The following is a 24,340-nucleotide window of genomic DNA, read 5'->3' as shown; positions in this document are numbered from 1 at the left end:
TCAAGGCTCAAGTTTATACATTATATATGAAGCTAGTGCTAGCACCTGGTTAGCTTAGCATAATGATTGGAAACAAGGGGAAGCAGCTAGCTACCTGGCCGCCCCTTCCAGTACCTCTAAAGTTTGCTAGCTAGCTTGTTGTATCTCGTTTGTTTAACCCAGTTTGTAAAAACAACCCGTTTTGATGTTTATGTGGGCGGGACTATTTCATGGGTAGGAGCAGTAAAGTTTTTACACTCACATTTTTGTATGTTTGCTGGTTGTAGCTGCGTTTTAACAGATATGTTTCTGTTATTGTGAAAAATATTGGTCCATATTAATTTTAGGGGCATATTAAAAGGGAAGTTTTCATTGTGTGACTTTCCCTTTGAAGACTTGTGAACATCTCAAAAAGGGTATTTAAACATGGAATCTTTTAAGAAATTATATTTTATTTATTGATAAAAAGGTTTATTTTGTCGAACTATCATGTTCTATGTTTACTATTCCTTCTGGCACTTAAACAGTGTTAAACAAAAAAACAACAATATATTTTACAGTCAAGTGTGTCTCTTTCCATACAACATTCATCATAATGGAGGTTAATAGAGTTTTGTTAAGGTGAACTAAAACAACTACAGCTTTAGAAATGAACATTGAAGAAGTTACAACATGGTTAAAAATACACAGTGAGTGTCCTTGAAGGCACCGCTGCTTTGTGGACAACAACCACGAAACACCTACGAACACGGACCCACGAAAAAACAATATGTAACAAGACGAATCCCAGTATTCAAACCCCCTAAACAGCACATACGGGAACTATATTCACATTGCAGGTGAAAGTACCTCAATTCTGATGTTCTCATGTGGTAATATTGTCATGACTTCTTACTGCCATATGTTTAACTGAACTGACCAAATATGGACACACATTTTAATTATTTTATCAGTTGAATTGGTTTGTTTGCTGAGGCACTCCTATTCTTCCATTGTGGCTCGTTGTCGTACCGTGACATGAAATCCTGCTCACACAAGGGAGAGACAAACACACAAAAAACAAACAAAAAAACAAAGAAACAATGGGAGATGCTGTTTAGACCCGCCCTGTGCAGACAAATGATCTCCCTCTGTCTCTACCCATAATGCAGCAGGTGGGTACATCACGTACAAACCGAGCTGCATATTTGACGCCTTGGGCAGTGAGGACGGGTTGTATATAAAGATGACATGACAGCTCCCGAAAAGGCAAAGCCAAAACATCTGGATCGCCCCCTGGTGGCTGGCTGCAGTATAGGACATAAACCCCGCCCTCTTAGCGGATGGGACACTGATCACGCTGATGTTTGTTGCTACGTTCACGTAATTACTTATTTGATGCTAGTTTGGCAATGGAATATTTGACGCTTATTTGATGCAGTTTGGCAATGGAACTACAGCGAAGTGCAACAGCTTGTCAAGCTATGTAAGAACATTAACCAGCAAAGATGGGGAATGCAACCGAAATAAACTGACCTTCCAGATGTGTGTGCTGTTATCGGTGAGTAGGATCCATTAGCGAGTGGCCCAGTATTTTGTCCATTTACATTTGAAATTAGGAGTTGTGGTTTAACTAGTGACCGTGTTAACTGGGGACTCTCAGGCGAATGTGTCGTGGTTGCTTGTGGTGACGGCAGCTGGTCCTCTTAAAAGTCTTCAATCAATTTAAAAATACATCCGTGTTTATTTATTATCTACGCCAACCGTTTACAGAAGTTACTACGTGCAGAAAGTCACCAGTTAACACGGTCACTGGTTCAACTGAAACACCTGTTGCTCTGAAACGGTCGTGATTCTGTCTGAATTCTTTTAAACTCGAGTCTGTTGCAATATTGATTCTGACAAGCGGACATGAAACCAGACATTTCGATATTGGTAACGGTTTAAATTTGATGTTTAAAGGCCAAGATGCACACGTATATTTTTGACGAGGTCGACTACAAAAGTGTCTATAGAAAGAGGGAGTGACATCATCATGATCAGCTGCTCTGAGTGACGTTGTCGTGGCGCAGGAGGAGTTGAGATGAATGAAGTTCACATATACTTCTGTATAAACATGCATATATGTGCATATATTATTATAATTCAATGCTTAAGTTTATCTTCATTAAAGTAACATCCTGTCAGCTGTTGTTGTTAATTCAATTTTGAATTCATTTTTGTAATATTGCCATGTTGTTTGTTTCTTGTTTGATATTTAAAAGCTGGCGTTTTGCTCACAGCTGGCAAAGTCTGAGTTAATTGAGCTGGCTGACACAGGATCAGTGTTCGACGTGGTGAACAAAGGAAGCTGCAGTCACCTTTGTGATACATGGACCTGTTTGTTGAGTCTAGTGTACAGAGGAAACGGTGGATAGAAAACAGACAAAAGAAAGGGGACAATAATAACCACCAGCTCTTTGATGCTCCTCTCACTGGTTTTTGAAAAATAAGTATGAGCAGATATAAGTAGTGATCAGACAGCTAGTACATGTGTAGCAGTTCAAAATTGAGCAGGAGCACCTGCAGTGTGAACGTAGCCTGAGAGACGGCGAGGAGGTCCAAGTCCGCCCTCCGTCATCTCCTCCACCTGCAGCAGTCTGTTGAGCTCCTCGGCGAAGGAACGCGGCGCGATTGCACTTTGTTACGTGTAGACGCAGGAACTCCTGCAGCTGGCTTCGCTGTCAAAGTTGTTCCCGTTGCCCTGACAACCTCCGAACCAGAACTGGGCACAGGCGTTGGCCTCGGGGTCGTAGTACCACTTGACTACGTACTGCCGACAGGGACCCGGGTCCAGGGTCTGACTGCAGCCCGGGTCTGGAAGGACAAGATGACAGCGATACATCACCGTACGGATCCAACTACATGGACTAAGTTACAGTGGAAAAAACCCAGAATCTTTACAAAAGTAAAACCTCATACAAGTCCCTTGATGCCTAAAATGCTTTGCCTTGCCGTCATGTCCAGGACATTCTATATGGAAGTTTGTCAAATGGTTAAGTGTTATGGAGCAACATCCTCAGTCATCACATTGAAGCGCCAATATGAGTCTAAAGTCTTAGCTAAGTTAGCTAAGCACTTGTTGTGACGCATGCCACCAGAACCAACACAACGTGATCAGCAGCCTCACGATGTGTTGGTTAACCTGTTGGTGCCAGTTTACCTGGCAGCGATGAGTCCGTCGGTGGAGAAGGAGGCCCGACTGGAGCCTGTGTGCTCTCGGCCTCATACAGCCGGCCACTCGTGGCCTGAGGACCCAAGATGGAGGTCACCCCGGGGCCCGAGGGCCCCCTGCCGCCAGGAGACACGAAGGTGATGTCCGGCAGCTCGTCCCAGCGCTCCGACAGTTCAGCATCGACCAGGTTCTCGTCCGTCAGACCCGACTCATGGGACTGAGGAGTCTGGGCCGTCACTGTCTCCGGTGGGAGTTCAAACTGGGAAGTAGAGGAGCTCAGATCAGACACACAGACTTGTAGAGACACATAAGGTAATATCAGCAAGTCTGAGAAAGCAGCGTTACTTGTATGTTGTCCTCAACTGTGAACTCTCCGTCTTCTGGAGCTTCAGGCTGGATTTCCACGGGCGCTGGGAGAAACGCCACCATGTCTTCCGGCTCACAGATTCGACTCAGTATTTGGCTTTCTACAGCTGTACCAGAATGAAAAACAGGATCAGAAAAACAACCGTTGCAGGTTGTCCCAGTCACAGGAAATGATAGTCGGTCATTAGAACTGTTTGCTCTATCTGACATTTATATGTTCAGAGTATAGTTTCCTTCACAGACTAAAGACTAAGCGATTCCAGACATGTGGATGTTCTCAGAAGGTTCACTTCAGTAAGGATACATTCTTTGATAAATGATTGATTGATGATTGCTTACTGGGAAGTGATCTGAAGTCATCTATGAGGTAGACGTGCTCTTCAGCAGGATGGGAGGCAATAACATCCATCTGATCCTGGAACTCTTCGTAGAGAGGGTCCGTCTTGTTCACGACTCCGATCACGAACATCTCGATCCCCTTACTGTGGGCCTCCGCCGCCGTTTCTTCAAACTGCATGATGTCACGGGGGTCGGCCTGCCCATCCGTTAAAACCACCGCCACCTTCCTAACGCCGGGCCGTGAGGCCTTGAACAGCTGGTTGGCTCGATGGATGGCGCTGCCGGTGAAGGTGCCCTCGCCTATGTAGGCCATCTTCCTGATGGCAGCTTTGACCTCATCCTGGCTGGCCTGCTGCTGCAGACTGACTACCACCATGTCCACGTGGCTGTAGAGCACCACGCCGATCCGGCTGGCTGACCGGCTGACCGGCACGCGGTCGATAAGAGCGTTGACAAAGTCCTTCACCAACTCAAAGTTTTCTGGCCCCACGCTCTCAGAGCTATCTATCACAAAGACCAGCTCCAGAGGACTCTCTTTGCACTTGATACCACAGCCTGGGAACACATGTCAGAGATGGAGTAGAATTATAACAAACGGCAGGGGTGGATACAAAAACATGAAGCATTGCAAATCGAAAAGTGCTCTTTCTGTGTAGCTTATAGAAAGGTCCCGCCCCTTTAGGAAATGCATGTATGTCAATGGCAAGAGACAAATATTTGTTTTGAATCTGTTTGAATTTTTGGACCATGAATTACAAATATGATGTGTAAGAAAAGATACTTGTTCAGGTCCAGAAAGTCTCAGTTTGTCATTTCACACAGTGTACGTCAACAACACGGGGTTAGCTTGTCTTGCTAGCTAGCTAGTAAACTTGGCTATGTCCCATCACTAATGTGACGTTATCTCACTCCCATGATTGTCCAATGGAACAAAATACACTGTAAAATACTACATCACATCGAAACATCTGTTCAGACTTTACTACGACTCACACTGAAGTTTGTCTTCACTGAAGTCGATGTCTTAAAGCATTTCTTTTAGTTGGACTGCATTATACTTTGTACTGAATACTGGTACTATAATGTACATTTAGGTGACACAGTATCTCCCAACTAAGCAAGGCAAAATGATTAGTATCAAGTGTGTCATTTACCACAGATTTCCTTTATAATCCTGATGACCTCTTCTCTCTGTGTGCAGAAAATAAATACAATGATGCATCTTGATCTTTTAATGAGAAGATATAAAGCTCAGAACCATTTGTGCCAGTCGCTCTTACTCACTGTCAGTCCAGGTTCTCCCTTTTCGCCAGATCTTCCCTGCAAGATTAAAGGCACATTAGGAACTCGCCACGGGACAACGATGACCTTATGTACCGTTTATTTTCTTAAAATCTGTGAATCACAAAAACTGGGATCATCCTAAATATAGCTTTTATAGCCTTTTTTGGAAACATTTTCCTTCTTTTGTGACCTCATGATCATCACAGACCTTCTGAGGAAAGGTGTTACATAAAGGTTTTTCCAAAGATGGGTCATGCTACGTTACCATGGGTCCAGATGATCCAGGTTCTCCATAGTCCCCACGGTCTCCTTTCCTTCCCCGGTCTCCAGGAATGCCTCGATCCCCCTGTGGGTGTGAAAGCAAAGCTCCATACATGCACTAGCCATGCAACCATTGTCAAATGCAGTGGCTGAATTGTTCGTACCTTCTCCCCTGGAAGGCCGTCCCCTGGTGGCCCCCGGGGACCCATTGGTCCCTGGAACCCTGGCTCTCCCTAAGAATAAAGATGGAGGACTTGGTGAGTGTGACATCAGAGAGGCTAAATCCCATCCCTTCCTCTGCCCGCCCATGGGAACTTACCTGACCCACCCTCGGTGACCAACCTGATACAGTTGAAGTCTTGAATGACCATACCAGCCTTGTTAACTGTTTTTATTGCCTACCTTTGGTCCCTGGATGCCCTCTCCTGGAAGTCCTTGCAGGCCTGATGGACCAGGTTGTCCGGTTGACCCCTGGGAATAAAATACATCACAGCATTTGTCAAGTTACTCGGCTAATATTATGAAATGCAAAGGTTCTATAAGAACAATAGAAATTGACTTGTTTAACTCCCCCTTAGTGTTGTATACACAAACACACTGACCTTTGGTCCATAAAGTCCAACACCAGGAGGACCTGATGGTCCCGGCACGCCCGCCAAGCCTCTGTCACCCTGACAAACACAAAATACAAATTTGGACTACAAATACTCTCCACTACTTACACTCACTTCATTGTGAGGTCGTTCCCTCGCTTCATGAATTCATGACGCAACAGTTGTGACTCACCTTCGGTCCAGGTAGTCCTTTCCCTTCTGGTCCCATCTCTCCTTGCACACCGGCTAAGCCAGGAAGCCCCTGATGGTCGAGAAAAACATGTTCACGTACAAACTCGTCTATCCTCACATTAGTTTGCAGGATATCTTTTTCTCTGATTGCCCGAAAACAGGAAATAGGTTTCATAAAGGGTTGCGGTTTGCGTTCAAATATGTATGTTTATCAAAGAAATACCATGTACGTACGTACGTTTTCTAGGTCTGTTTGCAAGACGACAAGGAAACAACTTTTAAAATGCTTGTTTTCTTAATGGAGTCTGGTTGATGGGTGCTAGGCTATGCTAACATTTGGGGTCAGATGGGTTTGGACGGGTAAAGTGGATAAAACCTTGTGAATCTAATAAAAGACATACATTTGTACAAATAAAACTATTGAATTCAACATTTCTTCTTAGTGCAGGGTGCTTATCTGGGTGCATCTCGTCACTCAGAGCAAGGCGCTGGCACAGTGACAAATAACTGGCCTAAAGATAATTTCTCTTTTGTGTGTGTCTCATGCCCAATGCGTTAGCAAGCCCTGTATTACTCAACTCAACACACTGACGTGTATCTGTGCTGGTTACCAGTACGTCTGAATTGAAGATTGTACTGATAGCTTTTACAGAAACAGAAAGGCCGTCGGGCTACATTGCTGATCTTTTTAACTCTTTGTGAGCCTGAACGCAGTCTTAGATCCTAACTCTAAAAGAAAACTTTTATAAAAAATGTTTTTATGTGAATCACTTGCTATCCACTTTTACGTTTTGTACAGTTTTGATCTGCTGGAGTGATTAGTTTGATCTTTTTACCTTTTTATTTGTGTTTCATTGTTGTTTTGGGGTCTATTGTAAAAAAACAAAACATGGTTATTATTATTCAGTTGTCTCACCTGTGGTCCCGGGAAGCCATCTCCCTTCATTCCCGGTGGCCCTATTGGTCCAGTGTTTCCTTTGTTACCCTGAAGGAGGAACAGTCCAAATACTAAGACAGACACACAGATTCTGGAGCTTCTACATGTAACCATCAAACGTAGATTGGCATGCAGGTCGGAATAAAGGGAGTCCCTCTCTATATATCTTAAAAGGTAATTGTTTAGGTCAAGGAAGTCTCTTTTGTGTTAGAAGTGTTAAAGTAAGACTTGTAGGCCTCTCTACTGCAGACATACTGACTCTGCCCTCACACTTCTGTATCAAAGAATAGTGAAAAAAGAGCAAAAAGGTGATATTTTGAAATGGTGAAATGTGTTTGTGTTACCTTGGGCCCAATGATTCCGACTCCAGGTTCTCCAACATGTCCAGCTGGTCCCACAGGCCCAGGATCTCCCTGTTATTCGGACAAGTGAAAGAATAACACACTATTACGAATCATAATTTTTTTCAGCCGCTCTGCTCCCCGGCTCTGGAACTCTCTGCCACCCGAAATAAGGAACATCAGTACATTTTCACATTTCAAGTCCCGACTCAAAACACACCTGTTTAAGATTGCCTTTTCCCTCTAACCGAGCTTCCTGTCCATACTTTACTTTACTCTTGTGTACTTTTGTGGCTTCTTTTTATTTTATTTTATTTTATTACTTCATTTTTATTTTATTCTATTGTGTACTGTACATTGTCTTTTATTTACTGTAAGGTGACCTTGAGTGACAGAAAGGCGCCTATGAAATAAAATGTATTATTATTATTATTATTATTATTATTATTATTATATATACAATACAATGCATATAATTATACCACACACAGTGTTTCAATGTGTAACAGTGAATGTTACCATCATTTCTTTTGTGTTTTTTATTTTGTTGGTCTCATTCTAACGTTTCTCTTTCACTTCTTTGATTTTGAATGAATTATAAAACAACAGAATTAAAAAAACAACAAAAGAATAATTTTCACTTGCTCAACTGAATTTCCTTGCAAAACAACACCTACAAACGTTGCAATTTCTTTTTAAAGCTGCCATAAATCAGGTATTTTAACCCGATTAACAATCCAAATTTCACAGACCTAAAAAAACCTCTTTAAAAAAAAAACAATATATGTTGGCGACTAATAACCTTGCCTCATGCAGAGTTTAACAGAGAGGCTAAGTCCCGCCTCTTCCAGTAGACCACCATTGGACCCTTATCCTGTGCTACATTCAATGATCACAGGGCGATCGAAGCTCGTCAGATACGGGTGTCATGGTTGCATCATGGGTGCGTTTACCTTTGATCCTGGTAAGCCACGGCCAGCGGGTCCAGGTAGGCCCATCATACCTGGACTCCCGGGCTCTCCCTGAACAGTTAGAAGCAAGAAGACCTTTGTGAGCTCAGCAAATATTTGTCATTGTGACGAAGAGATTCAACGAGGATGTTTTTCAGGATGACACTTTACCTTCTGATAACGGATTATTTATTTGTTTATTTCGGGCATGTCCGTTAAATCATCATCACACATCTTGTTCACACAGTAAAAAAATACACATGGCCGAAAGGGAAAGCGGGAGAAGCCGAGGCTTATCTAGTCCCGCCCCCATGCATGTCATGTCTTACATGAATGTCTGAGTTTTATGGAAGTAAAACACCAACTAGTTATGATGAGTTCTTCCTGATTGACATTAAACAGGTGTAGAGGACTGTGTGGGGGACGATGCTATATAGAGGACGATGTAGAGGACTCTAATTAGTAAAGTAATCATTGGGGTGACCTGTATCTAACATACCTTAGCTCCAGCGGGTCCAACGGGGCCCAGGGACCCTGAAAGTCCCCGAGGTCCACGGTCACCCCTATCTCCCTGTTGAAAAAAACAGACATGTGATGTCGTCTCACATACTGTCACAGGAACACACAGTAATCCAGTTAGTCAACTTTAAATAGATACATAGACCACATTACTATTTACATATGTGCTTAAAAAGATAAACATGAAAAAACAAAAAAACTTCTGTTCATGGTGAACAAACACCAGTCAGGATATCCTCTAAGAGGCTGGTCCTTTCACTTCTGGGCAGCAGCTGAGGATGGATTACCTTTTCTCCGGCGATGCCTTTGCCCGGTGCTCCCTCGAGGCCTCTCAGACCTGCCAGCCCCATCTCTCCCTATAGAAGACAGATCCAACTACATCACAGGCTCCCTGACATATATGTGAGCTGAACTCCACCCAGACCTCCTGTTGCTGACTTACCTTCGGCCCAACGGCTCCATCCTCGCCAGGAATGCCAGGTATCCCAGCAGCCCCATCGGGTCCCGGCTCCCCCTACGAAAAACCACAAGAAACTCAGCACTTTGCGTTCCCGCTGTGCGTTCTACTGACCAATATCTTCTTCAAGGGGCGTTTGCTTGTCTGACCTTCGACCCCGGTTCACCAGAACCCCTCTCTCCGTGAGGTCCAGGCTCTCCTGGGAAACCCTGGTCACCCTGTAAGCAACACAGATCACTGGCTGAGTCACAACACGACCAAATGAAAGACACTACAGAGGTTTTAAGCTGTTGTCCTGGTATAAAATACCATTGTGGAACTATTATATTATATTATATAATAATGTACATATCCATCAGTTTGATTAAGTAAACCATTGAGTGTTTACTGTATAGGACATAGGGGGCATCTGGAAAGGCCTCTAGCTCTGCTGATGTAAGTTTGGCTGAACAGTGACCACTTGTGGCCACTAATGAGAATTACAAGAATATAGGAAGCTGTGGTGGAAAGTACTTTACTTAAGTACAGTTTTGAGATACTTGTACTTGAGTATTTCCATTTCATGCTATTTTATACTTCTAGTCCACAACATGTAATAGTAAAATATGATATATGAATATATTTTCCTACAATATATATGATCATATTATCTAATCGAGCCGGGTGGGCCTGGCTGGGTTTGGACACGCCCACTTTGTGTTTAAGCCCATCCAATCAAATAGTTTTTTTTGTAATACATCTGTTATTATTAAATAGAATATAATAGCCTATGCGGATCATCATCTCTTTGCATGACATATCTAATTTTATTTCATGCTGTTGTAAAATGTTAAAGGAGGGCAGGGAGGCAACAATTATTTATTTCAATTAATAAAATGTATTTGTGCTTTAAATCACGTGTACTGTGATTGGCTGTTTGAATCTATCACCAATCTGAGCTCATGACCTTCTCCAGCACTGTCCTCTTAACCCGTCACTCATTCATTTAAATAACAGGTGTTGACCCTCTCTCCTATTAAGTGCTGCTCACCTTTGGTCCAACTATACCCAGTCCAGGAGGTCCTCTGGGACCAGAAGGCCCAGCTGGCCCTTGGTCCCCCTAAAGCCAGAGAGAAGCATCAGAATTTTCAACATGATGACAACGAGGAGCAGATTCCTAACATTTCACGGGCCTTGCCTTTTCTCCTTGCATGCCTGCTCCTGGAGAGCCCACCAAGCCTGGCAGCCCGGGGGCTCCTGTGTTTCCCTGAGGGGGTCAGACAGGTGAGAGGTCAGACAGGTCCTCCTTTACAGCATCACGTGCGTCTGCAACCCCCAGCTGTGTTTAACAAGCAACTGTACCTTATCACCTTTGTGCCCGACTCCCGGAGGTCCACGGCTGCCCTTCGGACCCTCGTAGCCCCTGTCGCCCTGCAGGGAACACAGCCAATAGATTCACACAGTGTGATTCGTTTTCTCCCTGTACATTACAGACTGTTTTAAATCAAGGTTCCATCAATCATGTTAGTTGTAGTGGACTAGCTTGTCCTGGAACTTACCTTGGACCCTGGAAGACCCTCACCCGCAAACCCTGGCGATCCTTGCATCCCTGCTGGCCCCGCTTGCCCCTAAACACAAAGACAGGACGTGTTAAATACGACTAAACAGATTTGACATTCGTGGCCGATCGCCTTTGATTTGTGACCAAAATTTATGGTCACCCCAATAAAATCTCCTGCGACCCACCTGGGGGTCCCGAGCCAGTCTTTGGGAACGCTCTATAAAAGCAGTTAGTTTTGTGAACTCACCGGTGTCCCTGGTTCACCCATACCCACGGGTCCAGGAGGACCTGGTCTTCCTTGAGTCCCCTTGTCACCCTGATAAATAAAGTTTACAGATTACAGATAAACTGACGAGAACACAAACATTGGTCAAGTTTCCAAGTGATGATGTAAAACAGAAACCAGACATAAACCTACCTTGGGACCAGGGAACCCAATGCCGTTGTCTCCTGGGGGTCCAGGTGCCCCCCTCAGTCCTCGGTCACCCTTTTAGGGGAGGGAAAGAGACATTTACCAGCATGATGAAACTTCTAACTGTAAACAAAGTACATTTTTGATTTATTTGAAACTGGACTTGGAGTGGTCTTACTTTAGATCCAGATGTCCCCTCTAGACCCTGGTCTCCAGGTCCTCCCCTGCCCCCCTGAGACAGGAACAAGACGGGAAGGGACAAGTCAAAAAATACGATTCTCTAAATAACATTAAAAAAAACATAAAGTCTTCTATTTTTAACAATCAAAAGAATATATGGATATTCTTGGTAATTCAACTGAAGACATTAAATGTATTTGTCTTTATTGGAAATTTCAAAATAAGTTAATTAAAGGGCAATTGTTGCATGTTTAAATGTAAATGTTAATCATGAAAGATATTATTTGACACATAAAACATTGGGATGAAAGCGTGTGGCCGACTGCTGAGCTGTGACTGCCCCCTGCTGGCCTCTAAGAGCAGTGTGACTATGATTGTGATGATCAGAATCAGCTTTATTGGCCAAGTAAGTGAAAACTGTTGATGATCATTGTCCTAGAGGCTAAACACAGCTTCACCAGCTGCTCCTTTAAATGAGGTGATAGATAGATAGATAGATAGATAGATAGATAGATAGATAGATAGATAGATAGATAGATAGATAGATAGATAGATAGATAGATAGATAGATAGATAGATAGATAGATAGAGAGGTGAGGTATATAAAGGTGAGATGGTTTGTTTGGCTGTTCAAGGTCTGGTGGACACTCTGGTGCTCCATCTTATTTGACAGTGCGTTTCATGGGAACTGGACGCAGGTCAGAGGGACGTGAAACCTGATGGCACTGTGGCGACGGCCGCCGTTGTTCTACCGACGCTGAAGGGGGCAACAAGCGTTTAAGAAGAGAGGGAATGGATAACATGTGCCCAAATCCTAATCCTCTGGGACAACGTCTGCTCAAAGGCTACAACCAAACATTGCAGGCTCGGATTCCCCGCGTTGGAATAGCTACATTGGGAGGGGGTTAAGACCTAATCCACAGCTCACATTCCACGAGTGCAGAGCGGGAGATGGACTCGGAGTGTGTGGCTGATGGTTTCAGCGCCGATGTACAATGACCACACACCCATTCAGGTATGAGGATTCATGTGCGGCGACTTCTCCTGATGTTTTAAATGAAACGCAGGTTCACTACGTGTGGTTAATATCGGACCTTTAAATGGAACAAAAGTTAAAGGACACACACTATACACTAATACACTTTATGAATATGATAAATGACATTTTAGGAAGACCACTTATTCACTTCCTCTCTGAGAGTGAGATGAGAAGATCCACCTCTGGGATGAGGTTAGCCTAGCTTAGCATAAAGACTGGAAGCAGGGGGGACAGCTAGCTTAACAAATATACATGTACAACTTTTTAATTCATGTTTGTTCAACCTGAACACAAATCAAAGTGTTTTTATTTCTCCAAAAACTCAAGGAATCCTGGAATTTCAGCTCACCTGGTTTGTGAGATGAATTTTCATACTTATTTAAATATTTAACCAGCATGATGGAGTCAGTGTCTCTCATAAGATTAACCTATGATCATCAAAATGTATCATTTATTATTTTAATCTAACTCTTTAAACAAATCAAATGCAATTTAAGTCAATATTAAATCAATAAATTTGTCTCTGAAATGAATCCTAACAGACAGATAGCAGAACTGGCTGTAAACCCCGAAACTAGGACAGTGCTCTGGGTCCAGGATCAATATGCCAGATCTCAGTCCAGAAGAGTCCAGACCTGAGAACAGCTAAGGTACTGAAAAATCCTTGGGCTTCCAGGCTTCTGGACCCGAGCTTCAAGGAGGAACCACAAGACCGCCCATGGGGCCAGTGTGGAATCTATATATAACTGTTATTTCTGTATTTATTGATTTCAATGTGAGGGAAGACATCTGAGCTGATGTAAAAACCATGAACTGAAGCTCTGTGTTTGAACGTATCAACGTTTCCCAGCATGTTATATATGTTAAAACCTTCACCTGCTCTCCTCTGGGGCCTCGTGGTCCAGGAGGTCCGCCTGCACCCTGAGGAAAGACATCATTAGCATCAGCATCACTGTATCTACCTGCAGCGGTCGGCCATAGAAACAAGTCTGAATGTTGATTTAAAAGAAGAAAGAAACCGACTTGTTCTCCCTTTTTCCCCGGGACGCCACATTCACCGTGTTCTCCCTGGAAAACAAGCCGCAAAGACACGGGTTTACATTTACTGTCATAGAGTTGAACACGGAAATATATGAGTCATTTTTTACCTTCAGCCTTCTAATAATAATATAATAATAATAATACACACCTTTTCCCCTTTGCTGCCAGATCGACCCTAAAGAAAGGGAGGTTTGAATTAAATTAAATTAAATTTCTTTGCTCCAAAGTGTGCACCAAACAGCATGAAAGCAGCATCACTTCATGTGACGGTGAAAGAGCTTGGTAGCGTAGAGAACTACTCCTTTGATTGTTGTGTTTCAGTAGCCACTGATCCATCTGGAGCTCCGTCGCTGCTTCTCAAAACAACACAACGCCGTACTCACATAGTTCAGAGCTTGACCCAGGCAAGAGAAGGTCGAGTCAAATATTTGATGATTACCTCAAGGCCCTCCATTCCTGGACGTCCATTAATGCCAGGTTCCCCCTACAGTGACCGAGCGCAGACAAAACAGCACATCAGACAATTCTTCATGGATTCTTTCTCTCACTACCGCTGGATTACCGGGGACAATAGAGACTTACACGAGATCCCTTTAGACCCTGAGCTCCGTCAAACCCCGGCTCGCCTGGCTTCCCCTGCATGAAAGAAAAGGAAGAGGTTGTGCCGAATGAGAATATTTGGGCCCCTCTTTAGTTTGGACTCAGTTGTGTGTACAGGCAAAGGTGAGACGGGGGATTGTCAGTGCGACCTGTCTGTAACCCCGGTCCAACATAAACCTCATTCACCTCGCTGCAGCAGGTTCTCAGACCTTCTCAGCCGCTGTGTTTGCTCATGTTTAATCTTCCATCATTGACCTTTGCTTCTCGCCCAGAGAAAATAGCCCCTTTGGCTGGCCCCCGCACCACCTGCTACACTTGCATTGTGGGAAACATTTCTTCACATCTGTTCCCCGGCCCGATGCACCTGCTGGTGGAGGCCCCCGGACCGGGTGCTGAGGCTGGGAGACTGGCCCGCTATCCAGGGATCACAAGCCACTGTGTGAGGCTTACTGAGGACTTCAGCCTGCAGCCACACACAGATCTACGCTGCTGCAGAGGGCAACGTTGACTGGCAACGTTTCTCTACCAGAAAATAATATCGACCTTGTATCATAAACCTCAATGTCATTTATATCATCCATCCCTCCATCCCTCCATCCATCCATCCATCCATCCATCCATCCATCCATCCATCCAAGTATATTTCCAATTAAATACAGCAAGTTGTTTAAAATGATAACTATTTTGAGAGCTGAGACACAGATGGTGTTGTATTTATATTTATGTATGTATGTAATAAATGAGTACTAGTACACTCACCGGGCTGCCGGGGTGACCCCTCTCCCCCCTCTCACACAGACAGCTCTTCGGCTGTGGACACTGAAATAAAGACAAGAATACAAACACAATAATCAACATTTACATACAAACTGTGGGAAAAAGAAAAAATGTTGACATGTTTGTTTATCTAATTTTGAATGTGTTTCATGCACTTTTAAGAACAATGTCACAGGACAACAGTTCTAAATGACAACAATGATCACAAACACCACAGAGAACTTACCCCAGTTTTGACGACTGAGTTCTGCAAGAAGAAGAAAAACAGAAGTTGCTAAAATCAGAAACCAACAACACAGCACAGTAACACCTGGGACTGAGCGTCCATACACTGAACATAGCAGTGATTGAATCCCAACGTGACTGACCAGCTCAGTGAAGAGTTTGTCGTCCAGCTGGCTGTCGGCGAGGCTGAGGACGTGCTGCTGTGGGGGGGCGCTGGCGATGGATCTCAGTCTCGCCCCGATGGGACCGTCCCTCGGCAGACTCGACAGCCTGATGGCGAACACCCTGATGTTGTGCTGTTTGGCCTCGGCGGCCGCCGTCACAGCGCTGGGGCTGCGTGGGTGGTCCGTGCCGTCCGTCATCAACAGCGCCACCCTCAGGCTGCTGGAGGACGTCTCGCGGCTGAACACCTGGGTGGCGTTGGCGAGGGCGTAGGCGGTGTAGGTGCCGTGGCCGATGAAGGTCATGGAGGCCACCCGGCTCTGGAAGACGTCCAGGTCCTGCCAGTCCCTGAAGTTGTGCTCCAGCGACACCTTGCTGCTGTACTGCAGGGCGGCGAGGCGAACGCGCAGACGCCAGCCGGCCGACTTGAGGCCCATCAGCTTGGTGCTGAAACGCAGGATGAAGTCCTTCTGTCGCTCAAACAGCAGAGATTTGGCTTTCTCGGAGCTGTCCACGATGAACATGATCTCCACCGGGCAGATCAGGGCTGGGGAAGAACCAAACCACGGCAGGGTTACACTCAGGAAGCAACCTTTAGAGAAGCAGTGATGCAGCGATGCATTCAGACTTCTACAGGGTTTCTGACCCAGAAGGCCAAACTCATCCACCACCGATTGCCAAACCTAACTAAGGGGGTTTTATCACCTAAACCTATACTGTTTGTAGATATTTTCAGTAAAACCTGAGTGTTTTTTGTTGCCTCAACCGAACATTTGTTTTGTAGCGTAAAGTCATCCCAACTGAACAAACGATACGTCCGAAATTACATCCAATACAGTTTAAAGTCGTGTTCATCTACACGAATGACAAGATTTAAATTTACCTGTCTATTAGCCAAACTGTTGCAACCGGCTAGATGTTGCCGAAAGCCTACACACTGCACCTTTAATAATCAGACCTGTTTCCAGACGTTATCCCGATGATGACGTACAAACTGTCACTGTTAAAACTTACTTTTGGCCTCACTGATGATGACCTGATTGTCGTCTCTCTGTCCTTTCCTCCTTCGGCTCTGGCATGTGATCGGACTCGTCAGGACCAAAGTGAGGGTCCAGACCTTCAGGAGCCACGTCGTAGTCATGGTTCAGTCCAGCTGCTCTGCCTGGAACCGGATCAGAGGATTAGCGTTAGATGCTCCTCTGAGGCTGAATGATGGGCAGCATTGAGTCTCTTAAGGCGGCAGTGATTTCACTCGGACACCAGATGGAGACAGGGCCGCTCCGCTGCAGGTTTACAGATCACACATGTGCTGAGTGTGTTCAGCATCTTGGCTCAGGGAGATGACTTCCTGCCTCTCAATGGACAAAATCACATTCTTCAAAATAAAAGGGACGCCTTAGATTATATCTGGGAAACTTTCATTTACTTCATGGGAAATGAAGACATGTATTGTCTTACGCTGAAAATATTTATATTTTTTTATCCTTTACAATTAATGCTCTTAACTGTAATGTTATTTTATTTCTATTTTATTTTGACTTTATTTCATTGTATTTTACTTTATTTTATTTGTGACTCCTGCACTCTATTTCTGCTTTTCAAGAGTTGAGTAAGAAGTTAAGAAGAACTAAGAATTTAAGGAAAGTTTTGACTAAATTAACCCATAAATCAATGTTAAAAAAGCAAATAAGGAAACACCATATGTGTCTTTGTTTTGTTTTTCTGCTGGGAACTATACTGAGATCAGTGTGAGTTTTTAAACACACATTAATGTTAATCTTTAATGTCATGTGTTTGTCATTTCTTTTTAATTGAATCATTTAATGTTTTATAATGTATGTGGACTTTAATGTTTAATTACTGCTAATTGTCTGCTAGTGCTACTGATTATCATTATTATTATGATTATTAATAATAAATGAATGAATACTACTACTGCCACTGAAATACTACAGCTAATTACCATGACGACCACTCCCCCTGATGTTGATGATACCAGTGTAGTATTTGATCATATCTGGTTATGAAATGTACTACACAAGTAAATTAGTTCTGCTTTACTGATGTTACTTCACTAAATACTTCCATACATCATATATGACTGCTATAATAATAATAATAATAATAATAATAATAATAATAATAATAATAAATGTAAGTACTACTACTACTATAACTAATTATAATAAAGTAAACATAAATAGAATAAAATAACACTACTAATACTTATACTAATACAAATAATAAATAGTAGATAGAGTAATATTACTACTAATAAATATAATAACAATTCTACTACAACTCCCAATAAAAATAATGATGATAGATAGTAAATATAATACTATTAATAATAATGGTGATGCTGATGATAAACTCAGACTGAATCGACCACATGGATTGTAAATTACTGACACTTCTGACACGTGTGAGCTATTTGAAGATTAAGAATATTACAACATGAAAAACGGTGTTAAAACATCAAAATAAAGCGTATTAAAGTTGAGGAAGACACGTACCTGAGTGTTAACAAAATAAGAGCTCCAGGTTAATCCATCAGTGAGGTGAAGAGGAGCTGCAGTGTGGTGTTTCCACGCAGGTTCGGCTCTTTAGTCCAACCTGCAGCCGCTCTGACGGACACACGCATGCACATGCACGCGCACACACACACCGGTGACAAGTCACCCGCATTAAACCGACCACTTCCTGCCAGTCCTTTCACAATACAGCTTTATTTGAGAAACGACTTGTGGTTGTTTTTATTGTATATGTTTTACACTTAGAGTTTTACTTCGTGTTTAACGTCACGATTTCAATATTCAGACTATATTTCGAGTTGTGTAGTTCTGCATATCGCCAGTAGGTTTTATTTTGAAGGGGCAACGTCCTGGCAAACAGAAACCAAATTTCACTAATAATTAAGTGACTTTTAAACACCATTAATACCAGGAATTCAATGAGAAGAACCAATGCTAGTATATGAAAGTATTTATTTACAAGTAAAAAGATCAAAGTAAGTATGTGTCCTTGTAAGGTGTCAAACACATAGCCCGGGGTCCAGAACTGGTCCCTCAAAGCGTCCAATCGGGCCCACTGACTTTACAAATTAAAACACATTACTATTCCTGCTCCACTGGAGGTCATTTGTTTAATTATTTGTGGATATTTTCAGAATATTTAAGTACTTTTTTGCACTTAAAGACAGGGGGCAATGCTGTTATTTATAAGTGATTATGAAGTGGATTCCTTGACCCACTTGAGATCAAACTAGGCTGCATGTGACCTATGAACTCAAAAGAGTTTGATACCCCAAATGTACTTAAATACCAATAGATGAAACTGTCGGACTGTGTTGGTTAATCCACGTTAAGGTTGTTGCAACTCTGCTGAGTCAAACACAAGTTTAAACTAAAAATGACCTTACAGGTGAGGAAGAAGGGGGGAAACATGTTCCACTCAGAGAGGAAAGGAATATTTCAGCTTATCTTTATGGAGTCGTACGCTGAGTGGCAACCTGAGAAGGTGGAGCGGCTGTGAGGAAACTTCTATTAGCTGCTCCCATAATTCATACCGACAGGCTCAGATGAGGCCTCATGCCCGATTCCCAACATAAATCAGTGATATGTCTGAGACCTGCCGCTGCTCTCGCTGCAGAAACTTACCAATCACTCAATAAAAAACGACCTGGAAGCTCGGAGAAGACATTCCTGCACAGAAACTCAGAATGGGGTGATGCTGTATGGGAAGAGAGCGCTGCTAATGCCTGCTGTGGCACACTGTCTGCAGACGGCTCTGCGTTAAGACAACACAGCCAGGCGGCAACAACACCAGTACCAGACTGGGAGTTTGGAGGGCGCTTCCTGCTGCAGTTCCACATATTTTGATAAGACCAACGGGCTTTTTACAGCACACGGCTGCACGCCCAGACACTTTCTGGACACAATGTGGAATGCTGCCAGAAACTGAATTCCCAGCCTTTTGATCCTTTAGTACTTTGTGCTGTGAAAGTTTAATGATATTTGGACCACAACATCAAGAAAACAAGATATTTCCAATCAGATCCACCCGATGGTTACTGAAACGTCTGAGAAGCCATCATTGGAAAGTGTTTGGGAAAAAAAAACACTTGTCAGGTGATTCATGATCTTCTTACAACGAAGAAATACTCTCCAGTTCTGATAGAACTGATGATATTGCAGCATCAATGCTAACACACCTAAAGCCACGCCCCTAGCTCCTCAAAGGACTCTGATTGGTCCGTGCTCTGGTGTCAGGAACACAACTTGGCATTATCCCGTGACGCTGGCGTGATCTTGTGACATCGCGGGCATCCAGCTGCCCTGAGAGGTAACGACCCCCCGCCTGATATCTGCATGACGTATTTAGGTGTTTTTTTTTAAAAAACAAGAAAAAAACATTCAGAAAATTAGTTTGAACCAACATGACATGACAGAAACGCATAATTACAGAAATGGACAATGCCAAGGTTTGTTCCTGGCTGATTAACAAACACAATGCTGAGTGAATTTTCAGAAATCCCTCTCAGACGTTGTCATTGAACTCATGGTTCCTCGTTTTAAAAAGGTTCAAATGTCCCTCCGAGCAGCACCAGGCTGCAGACGGCTCTAGAGTCTGTGAAGGTTGTGGAGCTTACAGGTATGGAGTGAACCTGCCATGCTTCTCATCGTTAGCGCTCCGGGGCCCTGATCGGCATGTGATAGACATGCAGAGGTTGTTTTAGACATGTTGGCTCACATTGTGTCATGAAGAGCTTTCTGCATCTAATATATATTTTTTTAAATCCCAGGGTCTACCTTGGTATGTAGAATATGAACTAATAACCTTCGGAGGTATGCTCGTGGTTTAAACAGGGAGATTTTACAAGATGCACAGCTCCGTCTAAGTTATTGTGGTCATTTCACGGTTAACAAGCAGGACAGAGGAGCTCCATAAACACCCAGCCCTCCGCAAAGAAAGAAAGGGAATTTACATTATTATGAGTGATGATGACTGTCTTCCACAACGTGACAAAGCCGAAGCAGGCTGATATACGAGTGTGATGATGAATTGGGTGGATAATTGCTTTTTAAGCTCTAGTGTGTCCTGTCATGTGACCCGCCAGCAGGATCAAGAGGAACATTTTATTTGACAGTTTCAGAGGTTTCAGTCTGTAAAAGCTGCAATGAAACGTGCCTCATTCTGCCCACGGAGCTATTAACGCAAAGAATTTCACTTCATAGAATTAGTGCTAAGAACTAAATCAAAGGTTTGTCCATAAAAAAGTGTTTTTTTTTTAAATGCTAAATACCAACTTCAAGCTAAATAACCAATCAAAGAGCATTCTGTGTGCAGTTTGCATGTTCTTCCTAGTTTATTAGGTTAACTGGTGACTCGAAGAGAATCAGGTTTATTAAAGTAAACTACAACTGAACAAAAAACTCAATATTAAATGATATTTCCTACTTCAAAAATAAAATAAAATAAAAACTAAATAATTTCAGTTAAAGGACTAGTGGGGGAAAAACGAGACATGAATTTTCTATAAATGAATCTTGTGACCTACACGATGGCAATATGCCTCATTAATAACTTGAGTAATAATTAAAAAAAACATGTATTTTGTATGTAGCTACTTACTTTTGAGACATTATAGCTAGCTCGCCTTACAAACGAAAACTTACATGTTTTTTTTTAAATTAAAGTCGGTGTTGTTTCCTCTGGTGTCAGTCGTTATAGTTGCTATGGAAACCCTCACCTCAGCGAGTCCACTACTTGCTGTAAGTCTGTTTACTTCATACAGAAGTGGCCCACTACAACGGTCACCATGGAAACGGTATCAGGGATCAAAATGAAAACTTAAAACACTCAAATGATTCACAATCTTTTTGGAGCAAAAAAAAAGCAGAAGGAATGAATGTGTGTGTGTGTGTGTGCGTGTGTGTGTGTGTGTGTGCAGGATCTGACGGGATGAGAGAGGAGATCATTCCATGACAGAGTGTGTGAGATGGAAGCGATAGTGTCCGTGGATGGAAACAGGTGGAGCAGATGCTGCAGCGTTAACAGCAGCGTCTGGACTTGCTGGAACATGGCGGCGTGCCTTCCTCCGGGCTATGGCTCTCTCCCGCCCAACGAGGCCGGGATGGATGGACTTCTTCTCCCAGCTGACATGATCACCAATCATCATCGTTTATCATCCCCGTGAAGTTTGAGATCACACATTAAAACGCTGTCAAACCCAGAGAAGTCTGGAAAAGAACATGTGATCACGTTACTGATTCAGTACAGGCCCCGATGAAAAGGCAAATACATACTAGTGACTCGAGCCTGAACAACGTTTAGAGTCAAAACAAATAAAAACAGGTGAGAGGTTGTAGTGAGGATAAGCCCCGCCCCTTCCGGGAGACCATGGGACCTTATTTCTGAAAAAAATATGTCAAATCACTCATCATAACTTTGCAAGAAGACACACCCAGCAGTGTGGTTAGACCTGTCTCTCTCTCTAGAGCTGTCTGTGTGTTCGGTACCAGGATGTAACGTCACTCACACTAACTAAGCCCCGCCCCTAAAGCATCCCCTGCTTTCTGGTCCGTTTGACTCTAAATGGACCATAATTTCCTAAATGAAGATCATGCTGGATTGAAGAAGACTTGAACAGGATAACAGCAATGTGTGTGTGTGTGTGTAGACCACCTGGGACCAGCAGAGTGCGCTACAACAAAATGATGCCGTGGCTCATCATGGAAGCCTCCCACTCATCTACTAAGATATCAATAAATCACTACACTTTCATCTGTGACTTTAAAACAGTTACAATAATCTTCCTGTTTTTTTTACATTGACCTCAGGCTCAGTCCTCCTAGCTTCTGATAGGTTACCTCAGTCACATGACAATTAGGAACAAGGAAGTGTTCCCCCCCTTTATTACTATATCACTCCAATATCCTATTAGTCTACCTATTGCTGTAATAAATCCTCCTGTTCATAATGGTCCTAAAGCCTGTTTTAGTATTCACAAGTCACTTGTCTATCATTATTTATAATTTTTCCGTATTTAAAAAAAAAGCATCACAGATAAGATCCCAGAATTATCCTCCAGGCTCAGTGGAAAAAGCCGTTGGAGTGAAAAGTTGAGACGTTCATGTTGTAAAAAATGGAATAACAACTAAAATCCAAAATTAATTTGGCATTTACAGGGTTTTAATTTTTCTGTCAACACTTTTGTACAAATCTATTTTACTCACAACGAAAAAAAACAACAAAACCTGGGCACACGAAACAAACAACGGTTGCTGAACTTGAATATAAATCTGCAGCGATGGCGTCTTCATCCACTGGCAGCCACTTCAAACGGGTAGTGCTGAGGGAAGTCGTGGATGACTTTCAGGGCTTCGGCGTACAGCTCCAGATCTGTAACGGAGAGAAGACGCTGTGAGATCGCTGCTGCTGTGTTGACCTGCGTGGACGGGAGAACGACGGACACCCACCGAAAGGAATGCCCTTGTCCTCTCGCAGCATGTTGTATGTGGTGGCCACGATCGCTCCTTTGTTGGACACCATGCCGATGACCTCCACAACACCGCTCAGCTCCTCTTCCAGCTGGAGGAAGAAACACATAATAATACATATTTAAAACCTGGATTGGATTGAAAACACCTTTCTGATGAAGTGATTGTACCACACTTTTATCATAGTAAACACACGATATCAGTGCCGCAAGAAATACTCAGATGGTGGAATCTGATATCATTATTTTGGATGTAGTCATGGTGACATCACTCGTTGGTTCGAAGCCTCAAATTCGGCATTTTTGGACATCTTGGATTTTTGCAACCAGTGAAAGGAAGTGACCATATTTGGTCTGCAGAGGAGCAACGGGTGGATCTGATAAACACAAGCTTAATGGATGTAGATCCATCCGGATCCTGGTGTGAAGCTTCATAATTAAAATTAATGTACGAATGCGTTATTGTACCCAAATAATAATGTTGTTCTGGTATCAATGTTAGTTGGGATACAGGTAGTTTTTATTTAATATTTATTTATTTTGTTACGTTTCTTCTTCTTTCTTTGTTGTGTTTGTGAACAATAATATAAAATCCCCTTAAAAAACAAATAGTTTCTAGGAGTCTCATGGAAAAACAAGCTGCTTTATGTTATTTACTTATAGATTATATCGTTTAATGCATCCACCCAGTGCGCCATCTTACTTCATGACAAAGCTAAAGACAAAATATACCAACCAATTGTCATGTCAATGAACATAATTCATAAGAAGTGTACGTTACTCACGGGATCGTTCAGTTCAACCGTCACTACCACTGCTTCTCCGTCCGACACGGTGAAGCTTCTCCCGGTCGGTTGAACCTGCGCGGCGGGAGAGAAACAGAAACAACGCGTCGTGTTTAAGTTTAACGTCACGACATTTTCACCCGGACGAAGTAAAAGCGGCGCTCACCTTCTGTACGCGCCCAACGAAGCAGACGGCTCGGCTAATGTACTGCGACAACATGGAGCCGCTTATTCTTGGTTTCGGGACTTCCAGTATACCCGCCATCTTTACAGTTAGCTCGTGAACTAAACCCGGCGGAACCAAAAAAAAGCAGCGTCGCGCGGGAAATGTGTAGTCGCGTACGTTATATCTCGGGTACGCCCGCGCGGGCGGGGTGTCTGCGTTTACGTTGAGAAAAACGGCGGGGTTTGTTGTGACGGGGAAGTCCGGGAAGAAAATCCAACGTCCCCTACGTGTATCACAACACATCCGGTGTGTGCTCCAACATTTTTGTTCCCACTGGAAACAGCAACCCGCGGTTCCGCGACATGTTGCTGGCTGAATCGTGTGTAGTTTTTGGCTGGATATTAAACATTGATATCCTTTAAGGTTAATGACATTCCATCCTTTGAGTTTCTGATATTATTAACATAATGTTTCTCATGGGTAAATATCATATTCACTGCA

General features: G+C 43.2%; 2 protein-coding genes across 2 annotated transcripts; both read right to left on the bottom strand.

The window, feature by feature from the left end:
* Nucleotides 1-65: 65 nt before the first annotated feature.
* Nucleotides 66-17,992, bottom strand: col28a1a (collagen, type XXVIII, alpha 1a). The gene is made up of 35 exons (XM_084031715.1): nucleotides 17,904-17,992; nucleotides 16,402-16,549; nucleotides 15,369-15,934; nucleotides 15,227-15,247; nucleotides 14,983-15,042; nucleotides 14,206-14,259; nucleotides 14,063-14,107; nucleotides 13,772-13,798; nucleotides 13,606-13,650; nucleotides 13,459-13,503; nucleotides 11,542-11,595; nucleotides 11,370-11,438; nucleotides 11,199-11,267; nucleotides 10,950-11,018; nucleotides 10,753-10,821; nucleotides 10,589-10,657; nucleotides 10,442-10,510; nucleotides 9,561-9,629; nucleotides 9,397-9,468; nucleotides 9,242-9,310; nucleotides 8,935-9,006; nucleotides 8,439-8,507; nucleotides 7,489-7,557; nucleotides 7,124-7,192; nucleotides 6,209-6,277; nucleotides 6,025-6,093; nucleotides 5,825-5,893; nucleotides 5,587-5,655; nucleotides 5,427-5,507; nucleotides 5,162-5,197; nucleotides 5,032-5,068; nucleotides 3,878-4,432; nucleotides 3,518-3,645; nucleotides 3,161-3,431; nucleotides 66-2,814 (listed from the first exon to the last, which is right to left on the bottom strand). Exons 2-35 carry the CDS (start codon nucleotides 16,526-16,528, stop codon nucleotides 2,642-2,644), a joined length of 3,504 nt encoding a protein of 1,167 aa, XP_083887841.1. The 5' UTR covers nucleotides 16,529-16,549; nucleotides 17,904-17,992; the 3' UTR covers nucleotides 66-2,641.
* Nucleotides 17,993-22,559: 4,567 nt separating this feature from the next.
* Nucleotides 22,560-24,094, bottom strand: rpa3 (replication protein A3). Its single transcript, XM_084032146.1, has 4 exons — nucleotides 23,840-24,094; nucleotides 23,674-23,748; nucleotides 22,869-22,980; nucleotides 22,560-22,791 (listed from the first exon to the last, which is right to left on the bottom strand). Exons 1-4 carry the CDS (start codon nucleotides 23,936-23,938, stop codon nucleotides 22,709-22,711), a joined length of 369 nt encoding a protein of 122 aa, XP_083888272.1. The 5' UTR covers nucleotides 23,939-24,094; the 3' UTR covers nucleotides 22,560-22,708.
* Nucleotides 24,095-24,340: the final 246 nt, after the last annotated feature.

Source organism: Eutrigla gurnardus (genome assembly GCF_963514095.1).
Source record: "Eutrigla gurnardus genome assembly, chromosome: 17".
Classification (NCBI taxonomy): domain Eukaryota; kingdom Metazoa; phylum Chordata; class Actinopteri; order Perciformes; family Triglidae; genus Eutrigla; species Eutrigla gurnardus.
The sequence above is the reverse complement of the archived record's forward strand: the minus strand, read 5'-3'. Positions and strand labels throughout refer to the sequence as shown.